The following is a 27550-nucleotide window of genomic DNA, read 5'->3' as shown; positions in this document are numbered from 1 at the left end:
GTAAACTGGAGCAGGCTGGATCTGGAGCCAGCGAGAGGCAGCAAACAGGAAATTATGTGGTGAGCTGTATTTTAATTTAGTCCCTTTTCTGAGGAGCAGGAGGCTTTCAGGCTTCCATAACTTGCTCAGCCGGTTCTTAACTACGGTTTTGACAATGTCTGCAGAATCCTCCTGTCCCCGCCCAACCCCTGTGATTGCACAGGACTGTGTTAAATTGCAGGCGTGTGAAAACTCGGGGACCAAATCCCTGTGCTGCTTGTTCTAATGCTCTCTCTGGGGCAGCGCCGCTGTGTCTGTGCTGAGTGGCAAGGCACGGTCTGGGAGGTAGAAGCTGAATGTGGATTTCTCTTCCTCTCTCCCCCAGTAGGTTTTCTGATCCTCTCCGGTTTATTGGAGGTGGGGCGGGGAGGTTGAGCAGATATCCTGAATGCCTCTGTACACCAAAGCTTTCCTCTTCCTGGCGCCTGGCTGGCCCCGTGATAACAGCCAGGAGCACGTGATGGGGGAGATGAGACTGAGATAAGCCTGTGGCTTCATCCCATGAGCCCCATGACGGCAGGAGGCCTGCGGGATGCCACCAGTGCCAGCAGGCTCTGCTCTTGCTGCTACTTCCTCTCTGCCTGGCCTTGTGGCGGGAGCTAGAAACTGAGGGCCTTGTGGGTAGGGGCAGGGCTCTCCCCATTCCTGGCGGTGTCTGACCACGGCGCCGCTCCAGGGAACGCTGGGTGAGCGGCCTGGGCTTCCGCCCCACCAAGGTCTCATACCTCGGGCATGTGCAGAGCAGCTGCGGTTGACTAAAGTGAAGGAATTCCTTTGGGATTGAAATCGCTTTCTAATGCATCAGAATAACCCCCTGGCTCCTTAATGCCACCCCCCGTAAAGTGCCATTGCTCTCGGGTGCGCAGTTATAGCTTACCCCTAAAGGGCAGGGCCTTCCCTGTCTGGTGCACTCTGCCCGTGCAGGCCAAAGATGCTTTGTGCATCCCCCTCTGTCCAGGAGCTGGAGAAGGATTGGGGTCCCCTCACTCATCCATGGGAGGGCTGGGAATAGAACCCAGGTGTCCTGGCTCCCAGCCCCTTCCTCCCTTGTGCCCAAGGACCGGTGTGCTGCATGCATCAGGTTAAACATGGACAGAGGCTGCCTGCATGTGCGACTTGCCCTTAGTTGGGAGAAGCTGGGCACAGAGGACAGGGCTGTGCTGAATGCCTGGAACAGCACAGCGCACTGGCAGCAGCTTCTGAAGGTGTGCCCCACACCGCTGGGCACACACCCAGCAAGGGTCACTGCAACCCCCTTGAACAGGATGCAGTGTGCGCTCCTCACTTCGCTAGCTCATCTCTGCAGACTGGTACAGAGCGGGGTGAGGCCATGGCCCCTCTGGGGTCCCAGCCACTCTAGACTCTCCAGCGCCATGTGCTTGGGCAGAACCAGGGCTGGCTTCAGGGCTGGCCCATGTGTAGGGACATAAGGGTATCTGGGAGTGCAAGAGATACCCTGGGGCCCCTTCCCCTGGGGCGCCTGCGGGAGACGAGCTACAGAGTGGCCCTTAGGACTTGTCTACGCTTGGAAACGTACCAAAGTAGCTACTCCGGAGCAGTTTCTTGCGAAAAGCCCCCATGCGGCCAGAGAGCTCCTAGAGCGCAATCGCCTTTGGGCAGGGGACTGTGTTTTCTCTCTAAGGCACAGTGACATGGGTTTAACCGTGCTGCGGTGGGATGGCGTGGCAAGGGAATTGCAATAGCTCTAATCACGCTACAGCAAACGGGCTTGGTGGTGGCATGGCTGTCCCAGTGGAGACAGTTTGCCCCCGTTGTGTGCTCTGGGGATGGGGAATGTGCCTGGCAGAAGAGGCAAGGTGCAGTCAGTGGTGCGAGCGTGAAGGGCTGTCTGCCCAGGCATGCGTGTGGAACGGGGGTAAATGGTCCGGGAGCGATCTGGGGCCCTGGAATGTGCCGCTTGCTAGCGGAGAGTTCATGGCACTTTGCGGCTGACTGGCAGAGAGCGGGAGAGAGCCCTCGGCGCGTATCTTCCCCACTGCCACTTGAGCAGCGTTCCTAGCCAAGCAGAGGACCCAGCAAACCCCGGGATCAGACACCCAGTCCTGCTGCTCCGCAGCTCCTGTTCTCTCTCGGCTGGATCCCTGTGCGGCCTGCAGGGCGCTACCGGGCCTCCACATATGAGCGTCGCTGGGGCCATTCACGGCCCGGCCGTCTACCAGCCTTTGCGGCGGTGGGGTCAGACTGTGTGAACCTGGCTGGCTCTGCTCGCTGTGCTGGATTTACCACGTCTGAATGGTCCTAGAGGGCAGCTGGCTGGGAATGCAAACCTCCTCACCGGGCCTGGAGGAGCTGCTGCAGCTGCAGGGGAGGCGGGGTAGGCTGGGAAGGGGTCGCAGAGCCTAGGTCACTGGTGTAAATGCAAAGTGAGGCTGCAGTGGGCCGCCGGCTCAGGTCAATAGTTCTCAAGGTCTGTCAGAGGCTCCCGCCTTCCCTGCAGCAGCGGGAGCACCGGGCCACGCGAGTGCCTCCTTGGGATGGATCGAAATGGAAGTTGCGCTAACGGGATGGCCGTGGCTGCCCAGTTCCATTTCCCCACCCTGGCAGCAGGGTTTAACCTGTCTTAGCTCTGAGTCACCTCCGTTGCCTGCTGTCCCTGCAGCTCTGCATCCCCCCCGGCTCTGCGGCTCAGTTCTCCTCTCTTGGGTGGCAGCTGCTTCCCCGCCAGTTCTGGGGCTGGTTGCGGAGGGGAGGGCTGAGTCCGCCCCAGAGAAGCAAGGCGAGGGGTGAAGCAGCTGCCCACGGCACAGGGATGGGGTTCGCTGGACTTAGTTCAGCTAGTTGCTGAAAGCCGTGGGACGCCTCCGAGCTCCCAGGCCTGGGCCTCAACAGGCGGGAAGCGCTGCAGCTTGGCTGGTGCTTCCCCCATGCCTTGAGGACAGAAACAGCCCCTGGCTCCAGAAAGTAGCTTAACAGGGCCAGGGCCAGGCCCTCTCCAGTGCCTTCAGCGCTCAGGCCCCGGTGGCTCAGGTCTGAGGCCCTGTGAGGCAGAGCGGGGTGTGAGCACGCCCCCTGCTCAGTCCGCTTGCTCTGTGGCTAGACGGTTTTGTCTCCAAGACCCTCAAGGCAGCTCCTCTCACCCACCCTGTTCCTCTTTTTCACTGAGTTTTCGGTACAGAATTTCCCACCCCGCCCAGTGCCACCCAGACACTAGGCTTAGGGGCTGCTGAGCTTATTCTCCGCAGCGAAGAGCAGTTCTGAAAACCAGCTGCTGCACAGGGAATGCTCAGCATGTTAGTGTGTGTGTAAGGCTCTCTCCCTCATCCCTGAAGTGCAGCTGCCTCTGGGGTGGGACGTGGCGTATGCGCTGGCTCAGCATTGCTGCAGAGCAGTGTTTGAGGAGGGGGAGGAGATGAACACTGGGCTGTCGTGCGTGCGTGTATGCATGCATAATGCTTAACACAGTGGGGCTGGGCCATCCAGGTGCTCCTGTACCAGGCAGGTAGGTTGCTACAGCCCACCAACCATTGCACTGAGTCCTGGCCAGAGGCAGGAAGGGAAGTGTGGGACTCTGCTCACATGCCCTGTTGCCTTGAGGAGCTGGGATCCCATCCCACACATGGAGCTGCTTCCAGTCCCCCACCCTGGCCTGAGTTGCATTTAGCTGCTAGTCAGTTCTGGTGGCTGGGTCTGTGCCGACTCCTCCCTAGATCAGCCCTTCTGAGTGGCTAGAGCCCAGCAGCCATGGAGACTGCTCTAATGGGGAGAAGAGAGGACTCTCACTGCTTGCTTCGTCACATAACCCTGGGGGAATTCTGCGCCTTTGCACATGCGCAGAATTTATGTCCCCCCCACATTTATTTGCTTCCCTGCAGAAAAATGACTTTCTGACGGGGAAGCAAAGGGAAGCCAGAAGAGTGGTCATATGACCTTCCCCAGCAGTATGTTTCAGGTGCTCAGGGCAGCTGGCAGAGAGGTAAATCACTATGGGGAAGGGGGCAGACTGGGGAAGACCCAGCTGGTGGTTCCTACCCTGTGCGGGGCTCAGCTGCTAGTCCCGGCTGGGCTGGGCTGGGCTGGGCTGGGCGGGACTTCCTTTTTCCCTGCACGGCATCCAGGGCTGTGTCAGACCCACCCCCAGATTTCTCCCCCAGGAGCAGAAAGTTCTGCAAACTCCCCCACCCCCCTGTACAGGGAGTTGCTCCCCCATCTGCCCAACCCCTGTGCATCCGGACCCCCTTATAGCCAGACCCTCCCACCAAGCCTCATCCCCCCGCACTCAGAACAACCCTAATGAGCCCCACTCCCTTTGCACCTAGACCACCCCGACGAGCCAACTGCACCTGCATCCCAACCCCACCGAGCGCCAATCAGCTGCACTTGGATCCCCACCCCGCTGAGCCCCACTCCCCCAGCATCTGGACCCCCCCACTGAGCCTCCCACACCCAGAGCTCCCTGCTGAGCTCTATCCTCCCCACACCCAGTCAACCCCCACATTCATCTGAACCCCCCTGCAGAGTCCCATTACCGTTGCACCCAAAACTCCACAACAAGCCTCTATGTATCCAAATCCCCCTGCACCCAGATCCCTCACTGAGCTGCTCACAGCCAGATTGCCCCACACAGAGCCCTCTCAACCCACACCGAGCCCCTTCTGCATTGCTGAGCCTGCCTTCCCACGCCTGGTGCACCTGGCATGGAGGGGCAGGGCCCTGGGGTGTTTCTGGGGCCGGCCCGGTCCTTGCGGTGTGTCAGGGTTGGGTGCAGCCTCACCACTGAGTCCGTGTCCCAGGGGGAGTTGCACAGTGAGCTCCCACTTCTGCAGCCAGTGGCCTGTGCTCCCCACTGCCATGCTGGAGTCTCCACATTTATCTGACATAAAATTTGCAGAATTTTAAAACATGCACAAAATTTTTAATTTTTTGGCACAGAATTTCCTCAGGAGTAGTCACAGCTGGATCTGGGGTGTGGTAGGTCTTGGTGCTGAAGGGGTTAACTGCCTGGCGATTTAACCTAGAGGCTCTAATGCCCCTGGGCTCAAGGGGCCGAGGTCCCTGGCAGGGAAGCTGGGAGTGGTCCTGAGCCTCCTGGGGAAGAGGGGGTGAAAACGGGGTTGCCCTCCTGAGTCAGCCACAGCAGCTCCAGCGGTCTCTCGCTCTCAAGAAAGGGCGCTCTCTGCCTCATTGTTGCTGGCACCGGAAGAGGCATATTTGCTCCATGAGATCATGCAGTCTGCTAACTACAAAACGTACAATCGTTGGCACTTGTGAAGCCAGGGAGCGCAAGTCGCTGCAGGCAAAGGTGGCTGGACTGCTCCCCTCCCAGGGCAGCACCGAGGGATGTGCCGCGACCAGTGTTGTATGGGACTGGAGTCGGGGATGCTGCTGATCAGAGCTTGCCCCATCACCCACACCTGTCGCCTCCAGGCTGCAGCGGGCAGGGCCTGCCAGTGCTGGCCGAGCTGGGAAGCACCCAGGGTGCACACAGAGGAGGCCAGACCTGCGCTCTAGGGTGGACCCTGTGGCTCGTGGGCACTGCACTCTGGGAGCCAGACCCCTTTTGGGGCCACGTGACTTGCAAGCTTTTGGCTCCAGCTTTCCAGCCTCGACTGCCCTGGGACACTCGCACTCGAACCCTCTCTAGCGCTGGTTTCCTGAGCGGGCAGCCGGGAAGCGAAACTTGGGGCGGTGGCTGTGCGGAGAGAGAGAGCAGCACCATTGCTAAAGGGCAGGTCCCCACTCCTCGGGGCCACACCCTAACGCGTGCTAAGAAGGGAGGCTGGGAAGAGGGAGGCACGCTGAGGGGGCATCTCACTCCTGAGCCCTGTATGCCCCAGCCCGTCTCTCCCCTGGGCTTAGTCTGACCCTTCCGCAATGGGCCGTGTTCACCCCGGCTGGCATGGGTGGGCTTCTTGTCGCGGAGAGCCAGTGTCTCCCTGGGGCAGTGCAAGATCTGCCTTTTTGGGAGGGGGCACGTTTTAGGAGACCTGGGAACGTCCAGCAACTGCCTCTGCCCCCCATCCTCAATGACTGGCTGCTCCTTCCTTGTAAGCGGTGACATCTCTGGGTGTGGGAGGTGCCCCGAATGTTGTGCATGGAGCCACTGGGGAGGAGGAAGGGAGAGGGAAGGGGGGGGTGATCCTTGCCTGCCTGGGCACAGCTTGCTCTTCCTTTGCACAGGAGAGGTTGCTGGGCCGTACCCGTTCCCCAGGTGGCGGATGGCGCCTGCTGGTACTTTCCCTGGAGACCATGGGCTGTTTTGCCTTCCCACATGCTCTGTTTCAAACTGGGCTCCGGTCCCCTGGGCTGCCCTCGTCTCCTGCCGATCGGGGTTGGTGAAGGGGGGTCTGGTGGGGCAGGCTCCTCAGCAGGGATGGAGGGGGCTGAGTGGGACATGGAGCCTAGGGGCAAGAGGCAGTGGTCGTCCCCGTCCCCCCACCGTCCTGTGTTGCAGGATGGGGGGCACTTGTTCTCTTGCCACCGTTAAGATTCCTGAGAAAGCGGCTGAGCTGGCTTTGATCTCTGAAACGCTCTGCAGGGCTTTCGCCTTTTGCCACGTGTCCCGCTCCATCAGCGCCTCGTTCGGATGCATGGAGCGGGACCGGGGACTGGCAGTATCACGGGTACCTCACTCCCAACATAGGGAGCAGCCAGTGGGTCACCCCAGCTCTCTGCATTCTGATTCTCCCCGGTGGACCCCCACCGTGTGCCCCACACCAAGCACTCTGGGTGCAGCACCAACCTGCCCATTGGTGGGGCTCAAGGGAGACTGGTTTGCTGGGCTGCAGGGATGACAGGCTCCAGCCCAGCCTGCCCCCAGCAGGGCTCTGGATGGTGTGCTCACTCCTGGGCGTGTGTGTCGGGCAGCACGGAGAGGCCCTCTGTCCAGGCAGTAATTTTATATCCTTGGCATCCCAGTCCTGGGCTTTCCGCCTGGGTGCATTTGAGCTCCTGATGGGAGCATGATGGGGCAGTGGCTGGGGTCATGTTTGTTCCCGCGGTGTCCGGCTACTCGGCCTTTCTGTGCATGTGCGGCTTCCTATCCCCAGGGAGCGAGATCCCACGGAACCCTGCTGGTAAACACAGGAAGAGCCGTGCCCCCTTCCTGCCAGAGCACACCGCCCGGCACCACCAGCCCCGTTGTATGGAAAGGATTTATACTGCGCTGCTGCCTGGCTGGGGCCTGTTCCGCTTGTTTCCAAATTGCCGTTGGCAGCTGGGGCCTTCTCCGTCCCCCCCCTTGAGAAACGAGGCCCTGGCGCTCGGTGTAAGCAGGACAGGCCTTGCTTATTCCCCCCCCCCCCCCCCCGCTGCGTTTCGTTAGCTCAGATAAAGGCCGGGGGAAGCTGGGACCTGGGAGTCCTCAGCCTCTGCTTCTGGCTGGGCCTGTGGGCGTGAGCTGCTCTGGCACAGAGAGTCAGGCTAAGAGAGGCCACGGGCCTGGAGCGAGCTGGGGAGGGCAAGGGAGGAGGTGATGACTCAGGGCGAGTGCTCAGCAATCAGACACTGAGGGGTGCATGTCAGGGCGGGAGAGGCCAGGGCGGGAGAGGCCAGCCAGTTATACCCCTCCCCACCCTATTTCTGCACCTGGCCCCTTCCTAGCCTCCCCAATTGCTGCTTTAGCTGCCTCCTAGGGCCGTGGTTCTCAAACTTTTTTTTTTCACAGACCACTTGAAAATTGCTGGGGGTCTCAGCGGACCACTTACTGATCTTTCCAAATGTTGTTTGTACCCTTAGCTAACTATTGCAACGCGCTTTGGATAAAAGCACTATATAAAAAAACAATAATAATAATGAACTTTTTTTGTTCTACAAATAAAAGCACAGGTTTCAGAGTAACAGCCGTGTTAGTCTGTACTTGCAAAAAGAAAAGGAGGACTTGTGGCACCTTAGAGACTAACCAATTTATTTGAGCATGAGCTTTCGTGAGCTACATCCGATGAAGTGAGCTGTAGCTCATGAAGCTTATGCTCAAATAAATTGGTTAGTCTCTAAGGTGCCACAAGTCCTCCTTTTCTTTTTGCAAATAAAAGCACGCAACTCATATTTTAATATCAGTCGTCTTACCTTTCTAATGTGATGGATGTGCCCTCTCTCCCACACTGCAGCAGTCCCGAGCTGGGGCTGGGAAGACGGGGGGGGGGTCTCTCCCTCTCTCCCCTGCCGCGGCAGCCCCCGAGCTGGGGCTGGGAAGACGGGGGGGTCTCTCCCTCTCTCCCCTGCCGCGGCAGCCCCCGAGCTGGGGCTGGGAAGACGGGGGGGTCTCTCCCTCTCTCCCCTGCCGCGGCAGCCCCCGAGCTGGGGCTGGGAAGACGGGGGGCCTCTCCCTCTCTCCCCTGCCGCAGCAGCCCCTGAGCTGGGGCTGGGGAGGAGGGCCATCTCTCCCCAGCGGCCGCAGCCCTGGAGCTGGGGAAAGTCGCCTCTTTCTCTGCCCGCCGCAGCCCTGCACTTCCCAAATTCCCCCCACCCCCTCTTCTCACCCCACTGCCCCCTCCCACCTACCCCCTATTCCCCCCAAGGCCACCACCTCACCTTACATGTGCGTCTTCTCCAGGGTCCAGTCATCTAATTAGTGGAGTCATGCCGGGCGGCTCCACTAATTAGGTGGGTGGCCCTTCATTCTCTCGTGTGCGGGCCAGGCGCGCACCTTACAGGGAACTATCCGCAGACCACCTGAATGGAGCTCGCGGACCACTGGTGGTCCATGGACCATAGTTTGAGACCCTCTGTCCTAGGGGAAGGGCCTCCCAGTGGCTATTTGCCTAGTGCCACCCCCCTCCCGCTTCGCTCCTCAGACGCCCCCTTTCCCATGAGGCCTCAGCACATGAACCTCCCCCTCCCACGGCCTCCCCAGATTGCCTGTGCCAAGTATCAAAAATCACATCAGGCCCCTGAAAATCGGGAGATCGGCTTGAAGATCATGAGATTTTAAAACCAAAATCAACGTTTGGGCCATTATCTTGGCCTTCTGGCCTCTGGGGGTCACACTGCCAGTTCTTCCCCGCAGCCATGTACACTAGAAAGTGAATTAAAAAAAAAAAAAAAAGCAGAGATTTTCCTGTAATCGCATGACTCAGGTACTGGGGCTTTAAGAAAACCAGCAGATCATCAGCTCCTGATCTTGTGGGGTCTGGCAACACCATGCAAATAATCCTTCACTTTTATTGTTGGGGGGAAGGGCGCAGCCTGCTGCACATGGTGGGTGACCCGTCCCACCCTGGTCTGGTATTCCAGTAGGAAAGTGGGGAGGGTGGCTAGAAACTTGGGGCACAAATTAATGCTGACAGCAGCTGCGCTAAGCGGTGCACCTACGGCTTTGTGGCTAGCCTCCTTCAGTGCCCGCGAGTGGTTCCCGTCGGCCTGTTGCTCATGTGGGTGTCTGCAGTTGATTGCAGCTCCTGCGTGGTGTTGCTCAGCAACCCCGTTTCTGATCAGATAGCATCTAGCCTGGTGAGTTACACCTGAAGTAGACAGACTTTCTCTGTGTATCCCCGTGAGCTGCCGTTTTTGTAACCCCACTGTATGGATTGCAACTTCTCCGTCGCTGTTGCTGTCGGCGACGTGGGGTTTCCAGCTATAGATTAAAATGAGAGGCTGGCTGGAAGCACAGTGCCCATCGTTGGATCTAAATCCCTCCAAGCTCCAGACCGGTCAGATGGTTTCACTCCTAAAACAAGCTGTAATTTGCCTAAAAATAAACCCCAGCAAAGAGGAAAGCTGATCTTGTGATTAAAGCACAGGATGGGGAGTCAGGCGATCTGTCTCCTAGCCCGGACGCTGCTGCTGACTTGCATGCGGCTTTGGGCAAGTGGCTTGGCCTCTCTGTGCCCCTCAAGTACAGGTGGGAGGATGGGCCTGAGCCTCCTTCCCAGTGCACAGCAAGGGTGAATGTTTGGGATGCCCTGGTGGAAGGGGGAAGAGCAGGACAAGGCTAGAGTTACCCAGTTTGGACCCCAGTCTGGACGTTCCCCTGGCTCAGTGGGCTTGGAGCCCATGTTCTGGTGTGAACGAATCTCTCCATAGCTGTAATAAAGCTACAAGTGCCATGGCTTCAGGTACAGGGGCGTGGGGATGGGACTTACAATCCGCTTCCCTGGAGCAAGCCAATGAGAGCAGATTGGTGTCACTGTGCCCCCAAAGGTCCCCCACCTCCGGCCTCCCATGCGTGTCTCACAGCTGTTCCTAGAGCGGGTTGAGAGGCCGTAAAGGGTCTCACGCTCTGGGGAGCCCAGAGGGAAGCCGTTGTTTAAACTGCTTGTGCTCTGAATGTGCCAAAACAAACACTGATAATCAGGATACACAAGGGCCCTCACCCAGACACCCACCCTGCTCCCTGCTCCCGGACGCTGTGGCTACTCTGCAAGCTGTGCCAGCTTCCTGCCGAGGGCTGGGGCAAAGAGCGCCCGCCACCTGAAGGCCTGATGGCAAATGGCTGGTTCCTTAGGGTGTTGAATTTCCCCTGCGGTGGAGCCCAGAGGGCCCACACGCAGTGGCATTTCTCCCAGTGTCTTGCCTTTGGGGTGGTCCATCAAGGTGCTTATACAGTGCACAGCACCGGTTTACGCCCTCCACCCCCGTGAGCGGGTGCAGCGGACACGGGAGACACGGGAGGTGATGGCTCTGCTGTACTCAGCACTGGGGAGCCCCCCGCCGGAGCGCCATGTTCAGCTCTGGGAAAGACAGGAATGAACTGGAGAGAGTCCAAAGGAGAGCAAGAAACGCCATCAGAAAACCTGGCCTATGAGCACAGGCTGGAAGAATTCGGCGTGTTTAGTCTAGAGGAAAGGAGGCTGAGAGGGGATCTGAGAAGCCTTCAGATATATTAAGATAAATGGACAGTGACCAACTGTTCTCTGCATCCACTGCAAGTAGGACAAGAAGTGATGGGTGTAAGCTGCAGCGAGGGGGATTTAGGTTAGGTATTAGGAAAAACTTTTGAACCATGAGGGTAGTGGCCGAATGGAATAGGCTTCCTGGGGAAGTTGTGGAATCCCCAACAGGTTGGACAAACACCTGTCTGGCATAGGGTTGCCAATTTTGGTTGGACGTATTCCTGGAGGTTTCATCACATGACATAATCTTTAATTAAAGATTGATCTTTAATTCCTGGGGACTCCAGGGCAATCCTGAGGGGTTGGCAACCCTAGTCGGGTATGGTCTTCTAGGCTAAGACTCCCCAAACCTCGGCTAATGCTCCCCGCCATGGCCCCAGGGCCAGGCCGTGATGGGGCTTGGGACTCCTCCAGTGGGTGGGCTGGGAGTGGCTCGGGCAGGCCAGGGCCTGGGGCGGCTCATTCGAGCCGTCTGGAGCTCCTCCAGTTGTGGTGGGGGCCTTGGAGATCCTCTGGCCCTGGTGGGTGAGAGCAGGAGGGGGGGACACGGGGCTAGCCTCCCTGAATAGGGGGTTCACACACTGTCCATGTTCAGCATGGGGGAGTTGGGCCAGGTGACCTCTTCCAGCCCTACGTTTCCATGATTCTCTAATGTGGTAACACACCCAGCCATAGGCCGGGGCAGCACTGTGCTCGGTGCTGTATAAACAGCACAGAAAGAGAGTACCTGCTCTGGAGTGCTTACAATTGACGTAATTCAACCCTGGGCACAGGATGAGCTCAGTGCCCCGGCCCCGGTGGGAGTCTTGCAGAGATGGTGTAGGGTGGGGCAGATCCCCCAGGAGGCCAGGGCCAGCCCTGCTGCCTGTGACTTGTTTGGGTGTCAAAGCAGAAGGGAAGGCGTGTTCCTGGCTCCGGGTGAAGCGTGCCTGTCAGGTCCCGCTTTGCAGGGAAGGCTGGTTCTGGCGCATTCCCAGTGTGGGCTGCAGTGCGAGCTCCTTGGGGAGGGAAGATGATGGGACCCTTAGCGACACAGCGGGCTTCTTGTGGCATGTCTCTAGAGAACGCTGCCCTGATCTGAAGGGGTGCGTGTGGGTTTGTGTGTGAGATGTATTGTGGAAATGGGAGTGGGAGGTTTTCAAATAAACAGTCACATAAAAAGGTCTTGGCTGGCACCAAAGTACCCCCCCCCCAAGCATTGGACGAGATTGAGTTTTGTTTTGTTTGGAAGGACACACACAACTACAGGAACTCCTCACTTAAAGTCATCCAGGTTAATGTTGTTTCCTTGTTACGTTGCTGATCAATTAGGGAACATGCTCGTTTAAAGTTGTGCAATGCTCCCTTCTAACGTCATTTGGCAGCCGCCTGCTTTGTCCACTGCTTGCAGGAAGAGCAGCCTGTTGCAGCGAGCTTGTGGGGGCTTCGAACCAGGGTGGGCCGGCAGCCCCCCAATCAGCTCCCTGCTCCCCTAAGTCCCCTGTGCAGCACCCGCCTAGGCCCAGCAGGCTATCAGTTGCTGGCAGTTCAGCTGTCCTGCTTCCCCCTCCTCCCCCCGCCATGTGCTGCTCCTGCCCTCTGCCTTGGAGCTGCTCCCCGAGACTCCTGCTTGCTGTGGGGGGACGGTGGAGGGGAAGAAGAGGTGTCAGGGTGTCCCCTTCCCCACTGCTCCTGCACCCCGCTCACCCCATCTTCTATAGAGCGGGGGGACACACAGACGGAGGGAGCTGAGGTCTGGTCTCAGCTTGCTGATCTAACAAGGCAGTGTACTTCTGACCCCACTCTTCATACTTAAAGGGGAAATGTGCATCTCCATCTCTCAAACACATACAGGGTGTGTGTCTCTGTCTCTGTCCGCCCTCCCTCCTTTCCTGCTGCCTTGTAGAGTGTGAGTGTTAACCCTTCAGGGCTCAGCCAATCACTAATTCATCATTTAGCAGTAAGGCATTCCCTGGGAAATATCCCACCCTCTGACTCCTCCACCTCAACCGAGCTTCACAATCATCATCGCTGTGTACCAGTATTACATTGTTTGTTTAAAACTTATAGTGTGTGTGTGTGTGTGTATATATATATATATATATAGTCTTTTGTCTGGTGAAAAAAATGTCCCTGGAACCTTATCTCCTCATTTACATTAAGTCTTATGGGGAAATTGGATCCGCTTAACATCGTTGCGCTTAAAATCTCATTTTTCAGGAACAGAACTACAGCGTTAAGTGAGGAGTTCCTGTATTACCAGACTGCCCACTTTCTTTTAAAAAGGGGAAATCCTGGCAGCCTGAGCCTGGCGTGGGGGAATGGAGTCTGGCCTGAAACCATTTCTTGGGACAGTCTCCCAGTACGGAGCTCTGGCTCGCACGCTTGTGCTCTCGCTTTCTTGAGAGGATTTTTTTTTTTAAATATGTATTTGAAGTGGCTGCATCACTGGAAGGAAAGTCGCCGCCTTTTCCAGAGGGCAGTGGCTGCTAGCCATGGGGAGGGAGTGCTGGCTGGATGAATGAGTGGAGATTTATCCTGCCTGTATGGTGCGCGCCTCCTCCCAGAACATACTGGCTGATTCCATGCTGGGGTCGCCCTGTGGGTCGGAACCAATAGGGAAGGTCATGCCGATCTAGTGGCCAAATGGGATGCTCCTCCACCATGATCTGTCCCAGCCAAAGCCCCAGCCATGGGAGGAGGGCAGCAAGTCCCAGAGCCTGGCCACGGGCTGGAAAGCCATACTGTGACGGCAAGTGGAAAAACCTGCACAGGAACCTGCTTCCGTTTGGGAGTCGTTGGCCGCCCCCCCCCCCCCCCCCCCCCCCCCCCCCCCCCCCCGCACAGGCTAAGGGCTAAGCCTCTGGTGTGAAGTGACAGGGAGGCAGGAGGGGCTAAGTTTTTGGGGAGGTAGGAAACCCTGGGAACTGGATCACAAAAACGCTGACTCTTGTCCAGCGGTATGGATCCTGACTCCCTCCTGCAGGACTCTCCCACGCAGGGGTTTTGCCCTACACGGGAAGCACGTCTCCCTCCCCGCTGATGATGGTCCAGCTTCAGAGTGTCCCTTTTGGGCGCATGAGCGAACAAGAGGGTTTCCCAGCATGCCAGGTCCGATTGGAGGCTGGGTCCCCCAGGGGATGAGCAGGGAGCCCGAAGAGAAGGGGTCAAGGCTGGGAATAGGGGGTGTGTGAGTGAGGAGGGGTCCCGTAGAGATTCCGTCTTGTGGAGCAAACTAAATGGTGTGAAGAACCAGACTTGGAAACACACTGGGGGCAGGGTCTTAGAAGGGCGAAGCCACCCTTCAGCCCCCTCGCTGACTGGGGCGGGGCTGGAGCTCTCCAGAGGGGTGGCTGTGTGAGGCCCCTGCTGCGTCTCTCTTCTCCCGCACCTTGAAATGCAGGGTCAGGTGTGCTGGGAGTTAGGCATGGTCTAGTGGCCAGACCCCTGAGCTGGGAGCCATGAACTCCTGCGTTCTACTCCCAGCCCTGATGCTGCTCTGCCTCTGGGGGAGACTTGGCCTTTGTTAAAACGTGTAAAACGCCATGTAACGGTTGAATATCATATTAGCCCTGTGGCTGCCTGGGAGCTTCAGTCCTCTCCATGCTGCACAGCAGGGCTACGCCACAGCAGGGTGATGGTGGGGCTGGAGCTCTGCAGCTCCAGACACACCGGCCTTAGTGCTGCAGCTAAAGGGAGAAGTTCTGTAACCAATACAGGGGGTATGACACACGGCTGAACAGTTCTGAATCTGTCCAGTAGAGGGCAGTGGTGCACATTCCAAACCAGGTCATGGCTGGATTGTCTTTTGACAGGCTGCTTCTAGTCTACTTCAAAAACTTCAGTTCTTCTAGGGACCTTCCCTCAGTTTCTTCCCAAACATTCCCATATTATGAATCTGCAGACCCAAAGTTTAACAAATCCCATGTCCTGAAACCCCATGCTGGTGGGTGTCGGGAATGGCCCTGCTTTCCGGGAAGCATTTGGGGGTGAATCCCCCCTTTTGGGGGCAGAACTGGTACTTTTATATGGAGTGGGCGAGCAGCCAGAGGTGGGTTGAGGTCAGAGCCTGTCTGCCTGTGGGTCCCTCTTCCTTGGGGGGGCAGGCGGTGGCTGGTAGCTTGTCGGTGCCTTGACGCTGTGTGGGTCCCCCAGGAGGAGGTGATCTGGGTTCGTGCTGCCTGAAGGCACAGGCCTTGTGCTGCAGCGAGGCCTCGGTTCCTGGACCGAGTAATGAAGAGCTCTGCCCGGGGTGGAGATGGGGGGGAATGATTCCCCACAGCCAGTGGGCTTGTTCTACAAGTCGCTCCCAGCTGCCTAGGGGACCCTGCAGCAGCGGGGGCCACGGGGCGTCCTGCCCCGGGGCGCCCCAGATCTCTAACCCGCCTCCCTTTGCCTCTCTCCCCAGCTTGCGTGTTCCGGTTCAATGCCCTCTCGCTCGTGTACCTGCTCTACCTGCTACTGCTGCCGTGGTTCCTGGGACCCACTGAACACACCATCAAAGGTAAGGGCCGAGGGCTGCCGCGGCTCTTGCCTCCACAGGCTCTGGACACGGCAGTTTTCCCTTCGCCATACGATCCCTGAAGGTTTGCCCTCTCCCCACCCTCCACGCCTGCTCCCCTCGCTCTGTCCTGGCTGATGGTGACTGAGATTGGGGGGCAGCGACCTGCCAAGTGGCAGTCTCTGGAGAGAGATGCCAGCTGCAGTCACGGGGAGACTGCTGTGCTTGCAAGGGGCATTGCTGTGGGAGCTGGCGTGCTCTCTCCGGCAGGGCTCCTGGCCTAGCGCCGGAGCGAGTTCCTGTCCTGGATACAAGCCATAAAATCCTTCCTGGCCTGGGCAGCCAGAGCACAGGCCCCACCCTGAGGAGTGTCCTGGGTTTTAGCAGGAACAGTCCCATCACTCAGCTGCTGTGGTGTTCTCCACCCCTGGAAAGCCAGGCTGGAGTTGGGGGAGGCAGCGTTGCTCAGCGGCTAGAGCGTGAGACTGAATATTAGCAGTCCTGGTTCTGCAGCCGTGGGCGCACCCTGTCCCAGCGCTGTGCCTCAGCCTTCGCAGCTGTCGAATGGGCGAGAAGGAAACTCCCCCTCTCTCTAATACTGTGAGATGCACCCATGAAAAACATCCTCAGTGCTGTGTATTATAGCAAGTCAGCCCACCTGGAACTGCTCACTTGTCATCGGGCTGCACTCCAGGCCCACTGAGAACTTCCTGACACAGGCACAGGGCACAGGAACTCCTGCATCCAAAGCTCAGGGCTCTGCCTCTTGAGCTGAAGGAGAATCTCCCTTAGCTGCTAACAGTATTGAGCCTATGGCACACAGCTGAGCAGTTCTGGTTCCGTGCAGTAGAGGGCAGTAGCACACACAGATGCTATTCATTATGACCTTATTCATCCGTATTCATGCTGCCTCTCTAACTGGGAATGGGCTAAAGGCCACAAGGCAACTCAGACATGGCTTGGAGATAATCTCCCTGTCTCCTGGACACAGCCCACATTGCTAGCTTGCCTTTTGGGGCCTGGCCAGACTTGCCAGACTGGATCAGACCCCAGGTCCATCTGGTCCAAAGTCCTGTCTTTGACAGCAGCGCACCCCAGAGGCTGCAGAAGGAGGTGGAAGAACTCAGCCGTAGGCAGGTGTGGGATAAGCTGGCCCCACGTTATGTCTCAGTCTGGTCTCTAATAGTTAGAGACTGGCTTAAGCACTGAAGCAGGAGGCTTAATATCCCTGCCAGAATTCTGATCCTTTGTATAATGGATATTCTAGTTCTCCATAGAAATGTCTATCCCTTTTTGAATCATGCTAAACCCTTTGCCTCAGTGACTTCCTGTGGCAGTGAGTTCCACAGTCTAGTTTTGCATGGGGTGAAGAACTATTTATCTCTGTTGGTTTTGAATTTTCCATCTTTTAATTTCTTCGGGTCCCCTGCTCTCCCCATCCCATAGCCCAAAGACAAGAAGGTGCCGCTCCCCCTCCCATTCATTACTTTATGTACTGCTCTCAGGGTGGATGTTTGCACTTGGCATGCAGTGGGACTGGGTCCTCACTGGAGCAGGGGCTGGTTCTAAAGGAGACCTCGGGCACAGACGCGTGTGAATCAGCAGTGGCAGGGAAAGCGAATGGAGACAGTGTGGACGAGTCAGTGAAGCGCCGAGATAATCTTGTGCTCTAGCTCGGTGCCCGGGCCCTGCCCTATGGTGCCCCCACCCCGTCTGGAGGAGTGGTTGCTTTTCTTGAGTTTTGCTTCGATTGCTGATACGAACCACGCTTGAGGGTAGCTGCCACGGCGGCTCACCTCTGAGCCACAAGGTTGTGGGTTCCAGTCCCACACTAGGCCTTGAGCCTCTTGCTGGTGCTGCCGGGCAGCCCAGGGGAGGCAGCGGTGGTGCTAGAGGGGAGACATGACGGAGAACTTGTGTTCCAGTGGAAGTAAAAGATCCCAAGTTCCGCTGGGGACGATTGTCCTGGCCGTTCTGCCTCTTCCTGAGAGCGCTGACGCGAGTCTGCAACTGAGAGCCGGACACCTGCCACGCCTGCCTGTGCACCAGCATCGTCCATCTCCCTGAAAGCGACTGGGACCCCTGGAGTGGGAAAGGCTCTGGAGATGGTTTGGATGCAAAATCCTTCCTGTTTCCCCTCTCGCTGCAGTGCCTGGCCTGAGCCACCGTCCTTTCTTCTGCAGGCCGACTCCTGCGTGGAGGCCAGATTGTGGCTTTGAACCACAGCCCAAGCTGGGGGAGGCAGCAGAAGGCATGTGATGACTCAGCCAGGATCCCTCCCTTACGAAGGGTGCTGTGAGCACTCCCATCCTAGGGGGCTCTGCTCCCCACGCTGGCCCCGTGTGTCGCTGCTGGCTAGCTCGAACAGCTCCTGATGGGCATTTCAGGGGAGATGGCTGCACAGCAGCCCTGACTAAATCAGCTTTTGGGGGCAGTGGCGGGCAGCCGGCTGGCTTGGGGTTTGCAGAGCCAGGGCATCGTGAGAGAATCCGCTGCCGTGTTAGCACTGTGGAGATGGGGTATCCCAGAGTCGCCAGGCGATAATCCCTCTCCACGTGGCTGCTGAGAGCGCACCTGGCATGTGGCGTCCAGCTCCGGGGCCCTCCGTGCCAGAGAGATGTCAGTGAACTGGAGCCAGCTCAGAGAAGATCCACAAGAATGCTGAAGGGACGGAGGCTCGACTGGGGAGACAAGGGTAAAAAGTCCATCCGTGCGTGTCCTTCGGCTGCTCGGGGAGGGACCGGGCAGGATCCCAGAGGAGTGGAATTGGAATCGAGCTGGGAGCAATGGGATGATATGTCATCAAGGGAACAGAGAGCCTGGCTCTCTGGGACAGGACTGTGGAGTGGGGCCCAAGGGAAGAGTCGCTTATAAATAGAGGGTTCAATCACTGCAGGCTCCCTGCCAGGAAGAGCCCTGTCTTAGCCCCAGGGCCAGCCAAGGTGACGCAGCCATGGCTCTTTGTGCCATCGTGACCCCAGCACCACTGGCTGCTGCCCCGGGGAATGGGTGGCACCAGCGTGTCCGTGGGGAGTCCTGGCTCTTCAAGCTGGCGAATTGCTGGAGAGGGGCGACTTGCTCACGCAGCACTCGGGGTTTAACCGGCCCCAGCACTGACCCACGGCTCCTCGTTCTCCGCCTGCCGGGAGCAGGATTAGAGAAGAGGGTCTGAACCCCATCTGCACGCCCAGGATACCACTCCTGCCCGCACTGGCCTGCACCACCAGGGAATTATGGGTCCTTCTTTCTCTAGTGTCAGCCCTGGCCTGCCCTCGCTGTCCTGCACCCCTCCCATGGTCCAGCTCCGAGCCGTGACTGCAGCCGAACGGCTATCCAGATCTGCCTGTGCGAACAGCCTGGGTCCTGGTGAGGTGTGCCACGGTATAGCATTGGCACCAGTGTCTGCCAAAGACCAGTTAGCCTCTTGGCCAGCGGCTCTGGGTGGGCATGGGAGCTTTGTCTGCTCTGACGGGAGAGGTGCTGGGGCAGACTGGACTCAGGCAAGCAGCAGGGGCTCCCCTGGCGCCATTCATCCTGGGGCAGGACCCGTCCTCGGAGTTCAGAGCTCACCTCTGGGAGCCCCTGATATTAACTCTGCTGCCCCAATGCCTCCCCCACTGGGGCTCACCCTGGGGGAAGCAGGCTCACTTCCCGGGCACTGGGCAGGCCCTCAGAGCTTTATCTCCAGGCTGGCAGCACCTTGCTGTGGGCAGAAGCCTTCCCTTGCCCGACGATACCATCGGGCACTGCCCCCAGATGTTTGACATGCAGAGGAGAGGAGGGGCAGTCGAGACCCAGACTCCATGAGTGGCAGGAGTGTGGTGTCCCCCGGGGAGGGGGCTGGAGCGCCATGCCCCCGTGACTGAGCAGGGTGGGTAGCTCTGAGGCTGAGAGGCCTGGGTTTCTCAGTCTGTGGGGGTTATTTTTAGGGCGAGGGGGGCGTGAGCTGTTCTAAAGTGGGCACCTTCTCTCCTTCCTCTGTGGTTTCCCCCAGGCCGGGCAGCTTGGGGACTCTAGTCTCCTGGTGGTTCCCGGGCAGTAGCACCGCTGTTAATTATAGCCCGGCCGTGCTATGAATAGGCCTCTTGCTCTGAAATGGCTGGGTCCAAACACCAGGCTTATTAACCAGAAACCTCAGAGCCGAGCTGCATCCATCCAGGGAGGAGGGAGATGCTGCGAGTCAGCCCCCCTGCCTCGCCGTGCTCGCCGCAGGAGCAGAGGGGCATGCGGGCGGGGGGGCTGGCTGCAGCAGGAGCCCCATGAGATCAGCTGTTCAGCATCTCCTGGGGGCCGTCCATGGCTGGGCTGGTGGGAGCTGCTGGGGGCCTCCGGTGTAGGGAGACCCACCGCAGGCGGGCAGGCAGTGCCTCCCGCAGGGGGAGAGGTTGGCAGTGCCATGGCTTTGGGGCAGCTGGCAGGGCTTTGGGGTGTGGCGAGCGGGCCGCCCCTCCTCCGAGAGCTGGCACTGGGGCTGCCCTGCTGCCGGAGCCTGTCTGGATCGGGCCCCAGGACCGCCCGCCCCCTGCAACAATTAAAAGATCCATAATCAGAACTGGCCTCCCTCGTTTGCCACCACTAAAAGCTTCTGCCCCTGAATATTTCATGGCTTTCATGCCATCCGAACCCAGCTCTCTCCGGCGAGCCGCAGAGCTGACTTACAGTAAAGGATCATCATCACTGAGTGAGACTTTGGACGGGCCAGTTCTCCCTCCCCTCCCGGGATCTCTCTTTCCAGCTGGGAGAGGAAAATGTGAGCCCCCCCAAGTCTGGCATCCTTGGATTTATGAGGCGTGTGTGAGCACAAGGGGCTAGGCAGCATCTGGTGGAAGATTTGACTGGGGTTATTATCGAGGGTGTGGGGGGGTTGAAGTTATTGGCTACCTTGTGGCTCGCGATTGGAAAATTCCAGGCTGGCTTGAGCCAGGGCCGCAGCCTGCGGTGAAGGGGGGTGGGGAGAAGAGCCATCCCTGGCAGGCCGCGGGAGCCCAGCTGGGTTTCATTTCTGCAGGCCCCAGGCAGAGGAAGGTGCGGTGGGGTGAGGAGGGGAGCCTGGATCCTTGGGCAGCTCCCCTTTGTCAGGGCCAGCTGGGCCCAGGGGTTTCATTTAAGCAAGAGGGGAGGTCCCTGAGACTGCCCACTGGGGGGCATTTGGGGTGGTATCACCCCAGGGATTTGCCCCCCCCACAGGGACCCACCAGCTTGTTTCCCATGGGACCCCAGCTACTGGGTCATGACTGCTGCACCCGGCAGGGTTGGCACTGGCTTTGCAGAGCTGTGAGGCTCCGTATCCCGCTGCCCGTCACCTTCGCCAGCGGCTGTCCTGGATAGCACACCGGCCGTTTGGGGGCGTTTTCTCCTTCTTTGTGTCCTGGCTCTAACCCATGCCCCATGTCTGACCCTGTGCCTCACTTCCCCATCTGTAAGGGGGGGGGGGGGGTGTGATAGCTCTTCCCAGCATACCAGTCATGCTGAGTTTAACTCATGAATGTCCATTGAGCCCTGTGAGATCCTGGTGTCAAAGCAGTGGGAGGGAGGGAGGGAGGGAGGGGATTTTTACCTAAACCTTTCTGCTCTTGGCACCCAGCCTGCTGTATGGAATCAATGGGGCTGCCCCAGATGGGACAGCATGCGCGGGGCGATGTTCATCGTCCACTTCCAAAGGTCCCTTTGTGCTGAGAGTAGAGAGGAAAAACGCAGCACTGGGGACTCAATCCGTGGGCCCAGCATCTAATCCCCAGCTTCTCTCCCTGCCCCAGCACAAACACCCCAGCGTAAAGCCTGGGCATGGACTGCTGGATTTTTGCTTTATTTTGGTGATTCGGTGTCTAATTTATATGTGTGGGACCGCGATGGTGTGTGCAAATTGCGAAATCTCCCTCCACGCACACCTCAGCTGGCCTGGTTTGTGCACATCACTGTGGTCACGGTGCACAGATACAGAAGTGCAATTGCACATGCATTTTAAAACTGAACAGACGCACACCGAGCGCTGGCCCCTCTTAGCTCCCTCTCCCGCCCCCGGAGCGCCGGTTCTGTGCTCCGCCTGGAGCTGGGATGTGCTCAGCAGCTGGCACAGTGCATCCCGGTGCATGTAGAAGAGAAGGTGGTGGCTGGCAGGAACGGGAGAATGTCCCCCCCTGTGCCCTGTTCTTTCCAGGCTGTTCGGGGCATCTGGCTCATGCCGCTGGTCTGAAGTATTTGCAGGTCCCCTCTTCAAGGGAAGTCATAGTTGCCGCATGGCTGGGAGAAGACGAGACAGTCCCCGCCGGCATTGCATTGTGACGTGGCCTCCTACAGGAGAGACCCTCGGAAGGGGTGGCCCCTAGCACAAGTGTCTGACTGAGTTCCCCCAGGGGAGCCCGAGGTTCCTGCGGGAGGTACGGGGATTCTCCTTCAAGCCATCCTCTCTGCAGGCTTGATCCTGCTATGTGCAGAGCACTCTGCCCCGATCCAGCAGGGCACAACACCCCATTGACATCAAGCACATGTCTAAGCTTTGCTGGGTTGGGTCGGAGCACTCAGCCCCATGCCGGATTGAGTCCTCACGGCTGGTGCTCTGTATGAAGTGGCGTGGCTGTGAGCCACTGAAAAGGATCTGATTGAGAATTACACAATCTTGGTTTGGCTGTTGAATACCCAAAACTCGGGGCCTCGGGGTTTGGCCCCGTCTCTAAGCTGGAGCAGAACCAAAGGGAGGTCCAGTTTCATCTCAGATGTAAACTGATCACTTTGCATGGCCCCCATTGCCCGGGCTGGCTGTGGCTGCTGTGCCCCGCACAGGGGTGTGCCCTTCCCAGCCTGCCCGAGGGCTGGTGCTCTCTAGTGGTGTGTGGGGCAGGAGTTGTTTCTCTGAGCTGTTTGCTTTGTGAGAGTGTGTCTGACTCCTCCAGCATTGCAGCTGGACAGGGCTGGCTGCGTGTGTGCAAATGGGACCGATCCTTACGCAGGTAGAGCTGTGCTGGGGGTGCACAAAGGCTGTGAAAGGGTGTACACAGTAAAGTCCTTCGTGGGCCGATGAAGTGGGTGTGGGAACTGTCAGCCGTGTGTGTGTGTGTGAGTGTGAGAGAGAGAGAGACTCGGCCAGTCATATGGTGTCCCATCAGTTAATGTAGGAGCCTGGGGAGGAAGTAGGGATCTGCATGACACCCCCCGAGATCCAGGGTTCATTCCCCTCTTGGTTTCCCAAGGCAGGGGATCCTATCCCCCTCTTGTGTGGATTCAGCCAGTCGTAGTGATGGGGGTTGGTGTTGAGACCCTCAGCTCCAGGGGTGACCAGTTTGGTCTCAGGCCTCCGGCCGTCACTTGTCTATGGGCAGGGCATGCCCCACGCCCTCCTGACCAGGGGTTAGGCTGCCCAGCTCCTGCCATGCACTGCTACCCCCAGCAAGCCCGTCTGCCTAGCAGCCAGCCTCTGCGCTTCGCTTTCTCTAGTGCCCGCAGTTACCCCCAGCTCTTTCTAAGCTTGTTAACCATAAAGGTTCCTGGACGCAGGCTCGAGGTCCCCCGTGAGCCTTCCGGAGCCCTAGCAGGCCCAAGTCTTTCCAGCCCTTCCCCCTGGGTTGGGCCCCCATGGACAGAAGGCCCAGTCTGGTCGCTGGCACAGAAAGAAGGCCCTGAGTCAGTTCAAGCTCATCTTTTTTACACCAAAAGCCCTTTCTTTGTCTCTGAGTCTCGGGAAAACCCAGCCTGACCAGTCTATGAAACCTCGCTGAGGGGTTCCTCTCCAGAGCTGGCTAGTGTCAGTGACTCACCTTAATCACCCCCCACCCCCGGCTGTTCTGAGTTTCTGGAGGAGCTGTGGTCCCCATCCCCGGGGCAGAGCACAGCCCGACATGAGCCATTCAGAGATTTGATTCAGTGGTCCCAAAGATACTGCCTGGGGGTGCAATATCAGTGTGCACCGGGCAGACTCCGCTGGGGTTAACGGGCACGTGAGGGCACGATCCCTGCCCACCAAAGGCCTTCAGGGGACAGCATCTAGCCCCCAACTCCTGGGGGAGGCCTGGACATTGGTGCTGCTCTTGCTGTGGTCTGGGCTACCCTGCGCCAAAGCAGAGGGCCTGGCGGGCTCTGTGACCGCCCCACCCACATTTTCCCGTGGCCTGGCAGACCGCGCCAGTCATGTTCCCCATCTTGCTAGTGAGGAGAAGGGTTAGTTCTCCCCCGTCTGCCTCGCATGGGAATCTCTGCTCCCAAGGGAATCTCTCCCAGAAGGGACCTTTTGTTTCCCACCGCCTCCTTCAGTGGGTCTGTGTTTAAATGAGCCCCCGGGGGCCTTCCTGATTCCGGTCTAAGAGTGTGACTTTGCTAGAGTTGCCTTGAAGGAATCCTTTGCTAATAACTTGAGGCTGCTAGCACCTTTGCAGGGCTGGTGTGGACACTCTTCTGCCTGTTTGTTTCCAGGTAGAAGCACTTGGAATTTACTCTAGGCTGATCCCTATGGGACATCATAAGCCGTCCCCACCTCCCACTCCCCAACTCCCATCCTGCTTCCAGACATCACACCCGGTCTATCTTTCGCCTCGGTCCTGATAGTCTCACGCTGTCTCTTTCAGCTGTGGGCCCCACTAAGAACAAAGTCCTCCCTGGCATATTCCCTGGATTGCCCTGTCCTGATTGGCTGCAGCTGTTCCTGGAATGGGGGACCGCTGCTTGGGCACCATGGCCCCACCGTGCAATCTGACCTGTGTGTGGATATCTCCCAGGATTGTGACAGCCTCCCTCCCTTCCTCCCACAGATCTGCACTCCTCTCTGCTCCTGGTGATGGAATGGTCCCTGCCGATCCTGCCCCTGCCATTCTGCAGGGAGAAATCCCAGGAGGCCTGGGGCGGGGAGCTGCAGGCCCCTCAAGCGTGGGCGTCTGTTGGGAAGTGGGCCCCGGCCCTCTCTGGGTGGGTCCGGCTGGACTCTCCTGGGACATAGCCCTCCTGATGCCAAGGGGCGGAAGGGACATTCCTCCGATAGCATGCAGGGTGACACATTCCTGGGTCAACCAACCTTGGAAGGTTTGGAGGCTGCTTCTCCCAACCCCTTGGGTGTGAGGACAGACACAGGGACCCAGCTTGCAGAGGACAGGGTGGGGGGTGTGCTCTGACTGTGCCCCCTGGTGGTCAGTGTGAGGAGTGCCATGTGGGTGGGGCTTGAGAGACCCCAGACCAGGTAGGGGCTCTCGATACAGAAGCTGTGTGCGTTTTGCTCCCAGTCGGTGATGCTGTGAAGGGAACGTGCGCCGGGGAGCAGTGCACCAACCGCAGCTGGGGCTGGCTAGGATGCTGGTGTCCGAGCACGCTGCTGGAATGCGGGAATAACGTAGCCACCTCCGGCCCAGTCAGACACAGCTAGAGCACGGCGTGGGCTGAGCCCCTCCAGCGGTTGAACCGGTGGAGCTGCTTGCCGGGGGGAGGCCTGCGTTTGCACAGCAGTGGGTCAGGTTCCCTGTACGCAGCTGGCGAAGCGTTTGTGGGAGATGCAATCGTTCTCTGGCCCTGGAAACGTCACCCACAGTGTGGGGTGTAGTGGTTAGAGCAGGGGGGACTGGGGTTCTCATCCCAACTCTGCCACTGTCTTGGTGCAGAGCCTTGGGCAAGTCACCCAGCTTCTCTCTCTCCCCGTCTGTGAAACAAGGATGCTGGCCGCAGTGCAAAAAGCATTGGGGCCTTCGGCTGGGAGGTGAGCCAGGAGGAGGATTTAATAACCGGGGGGTTATTTTTGTCTTCTAGGGCACACAGGTCGTCTCCTCCAAGCTCTCCTGGGAACCAGCATCCTCTTTCTCACTGCCCACTTGGTCTTCCAGATATGCCTGTACACTGTGCCGGATCTGGGCCAGCTGCTGGGACAGAACTGTGAGTACCGAGCCCCCATGTGGCTCTGCTGGGGGTTCTTCAGCGCAGCGCAGTGAGCTCCTCCCCTGGCCCCAGTCAGTCGTATTCAGTCCCAGCTCCGTTACTGGGCCCATTTCGCCCATCACTCCTCTCTGCTAGTCAGATCTGGGAACCAGTCTGTTCCCTCTGGGGTTTGGCTGGGGCGCTCTCAGCACCTTTCCCAGACCTGAAGAAGAGCTCGAATGCGTGTCTCTTTCACTAACAGAAGTTGGTCCAAAAGGAGATATTACCTGCCCCACCTTGTGCACTGTAGTTACTTGTGAAATATCCCAGGCAGGAGTTGATATCTGAGCAACCTAGATCACAGCTGCACTGCACAGGCATCCACTCAGCATGGACTGACCAAGTGTGCATTTGGTGGGCAGGGTGACTCTTCCCCAGCCTTGGTCAGGAATTGTCAGAGGATTCCCTCTATGATTTTCCAGGACCCATCTCCCACCCCCTTTCCTCCCCATTCTGGGGGCAAATGTAAATATTTGTTGCATCTCAGTGGTAGCTACTGGATTGATTCCAGTTAGCCCCATTTTTATCCCAAGCCTCTGCTCTTCTCCAAATGCCTTGCAAAATGCCCCCGGGCTCCCTCCTGCCGCCCAACGCAAGCTTTCATGAAGAGCTGGCACTTTGCTTTCAGAGGTTTCTTACTTACTTGTCGAACAACATCCCCAGATGGGCGCAGGCTGGCCGAGGGGTGAGCGGGGCAGGTGTGTGCCTCTGCCCTCCAACCCCTGCAGTTCTGTTTACACTGGATTCTCTCGCAGCCTATGGCAGACGGAGTCTGTTTGGTCTCTGGAGGAGGGGGAGGGTCTGGCAAGTGCCTTTCCTCTTCTCCGAGCGGAATTGGAGGCAGTAGGAAATTGTTTCCCTTATGGAAAGCCAGGCTTGGCTTCTGCCGCTTGTTCCCGCCGTCTCTCCCCCCATCCCCCGGGAACAGCCTGGCCGGTCAGGGCTGCGAATAGTACACACCAGTGAACCACTCCCCGGCAAGCCAGGACAACCAGTGGGAGAAATGTCCCCCTACTCCCAAATTTCCTCCTTTCCCAGCGAGGGGCTCCCTGCAGCCAGTGCCCCCGTCTTGCTCCCCGTGGGCCCTCCTTCCCCAGACCCTACAGATCTTCCTCCCCAGTGTGGCAGGGGGCAGAGGAAGGGGAGCAAGATGGGAGAGGGGGGTGTGCAGCCACCTCTGTCCCCAGAAACCAGCTTCTCCTGGGCCTTGGCTCTGTGTGTCTCCTTTGGAATCCACCCAGAATATAGGTGTCCGCTGGGCGTCACCTGACAGTGCTCGGCCAATCCGATTGCTCGGCTCCCGGAACTGTCAAGGTGAAGGAGATGTACCTGTGTCACGGGGTCCCTGGGCGATGCCCTGGAACTGCTCCCTATGAAGCCAGGCAGGACTCTGGGGAAGTCTCCTCTCTGGGAGCAGCCTGTCTGCAGGGCAAAAAGCTCACACCGCTTCCACCTTCCTGGGTCTGACCTCGGAGCATTCAGCATCCTCTGCCCCTCCGTGCGCTTCCCCCAGCGAGTCCGCTCAGGCGGGGTCCTGGGGAAGCCAGAGGGTCCTGCCCCCCAACTTCACAGTCAGACGTGACTCTCAGCCAGCCAGTAAAACAGAGGTTTATTAGACGACAGGAACATGGTCTAAAACAGTGCTTGTAGGTGCAGAGAACAGGACCCCTCAGCCGGGTCCATTTTGGGGGGCAGTGAGCCAGACAACCACATCTGCCCTTCACTCCATGTCCCCAGCCAGCCCCAAACTGAAACTCTCTCCAGCCCCTCCTCCTCTGGGCTTTGTCCCTTTCCCGGGGCAGGAGGTCACCGGATTCCTTTGTTCTCCAACCGTTTAGCTCTCACCTTGCAGGGGGGAAGGGCCCAGGCCACCAGTTGCCAGGAAACAGGGTGTCGGCCATTCTCTGTGTCCTGACCCCTGCACACACCTGCCCTCTAGTGCACTGCAACGATCATACACCCTTATCCCACCACCTAGATACTTAAGAACTGCATTGGGGAAACTGAGGCACCCCCACACTATTCAGAGGAAACATTAAGAACAGTCCCGCTTCGTCACAACCTGCTCCCTGGCCTGTTCTGTTCCAGCCCCGGGTTGGGGTGGGGGACTTGGGACAGCTGAGCTGGGACTGTCTGGTGTTCCCGTTTCCTCGAGCGGTGGTCCCGGCTCATCCTGTAGTATTCATTTTGATGGATAGTATGGGCCGAAGGTGTTCCCATAACCCCCGTGTCCTACATCAAACTGTGTCAAACAAGGGGAGGGGTCGGTGTACAGAGACCTCCACCTGCGTCGCCCCGGGGCAGATGCCCCATTAAACAGCCACCTGACCTTTTGCGAAAGATGCAGCAAAGCGGG

The 27550-nt window shown here is 58.4% G+C and overlaps 1 protein-coding gene across 5 annotated transcripts in view; it reads left to right on the top strand.

Annotated features, from left to right (window-relative positions):
* Positions 1–27550, top strand: part of PIEZO1 (piezo type mechanosensitive ion channel component 1 (Er blood group)) — a 110495-nt gene that overhangs the window by 32732 nt on the left and 50213 nt on the right. For all 5 annotated transcript variants that reach the window (XM_048870829.2, XM_048870828.2, XM_048870830.2 and 2 more), the window contains exons 2-3: positions 15217–15312; positions 25030–25152. In XM_048870829.2, the coding sequence (XP_048726786.2) occupies positions 15217–15312; positions 25030–25152 (219 nt within the window). The remainder of the gene's footprint in view (positions 1–15216; positions 15313–25029; positions 25153–27550) is intronic.

The sequence above is a fragment of the Caretta caretta genome, chromosome 12 (assembly GCF_965140235.1).
Source record: "Caretta caretta isolate rCarCar2 chromosome 12, rCarCar1.hap1, whole genome shotgun sequence".
NCBI lineage: Eukaryota > Metazoa > Chordata > Testudines > Cheloniidae > Caretta > Caretta caretta.
Note: the sequence above shows the minus strand (reverse complement) of the source record. Positions and strands in the feature narration are given on the sequence as shown.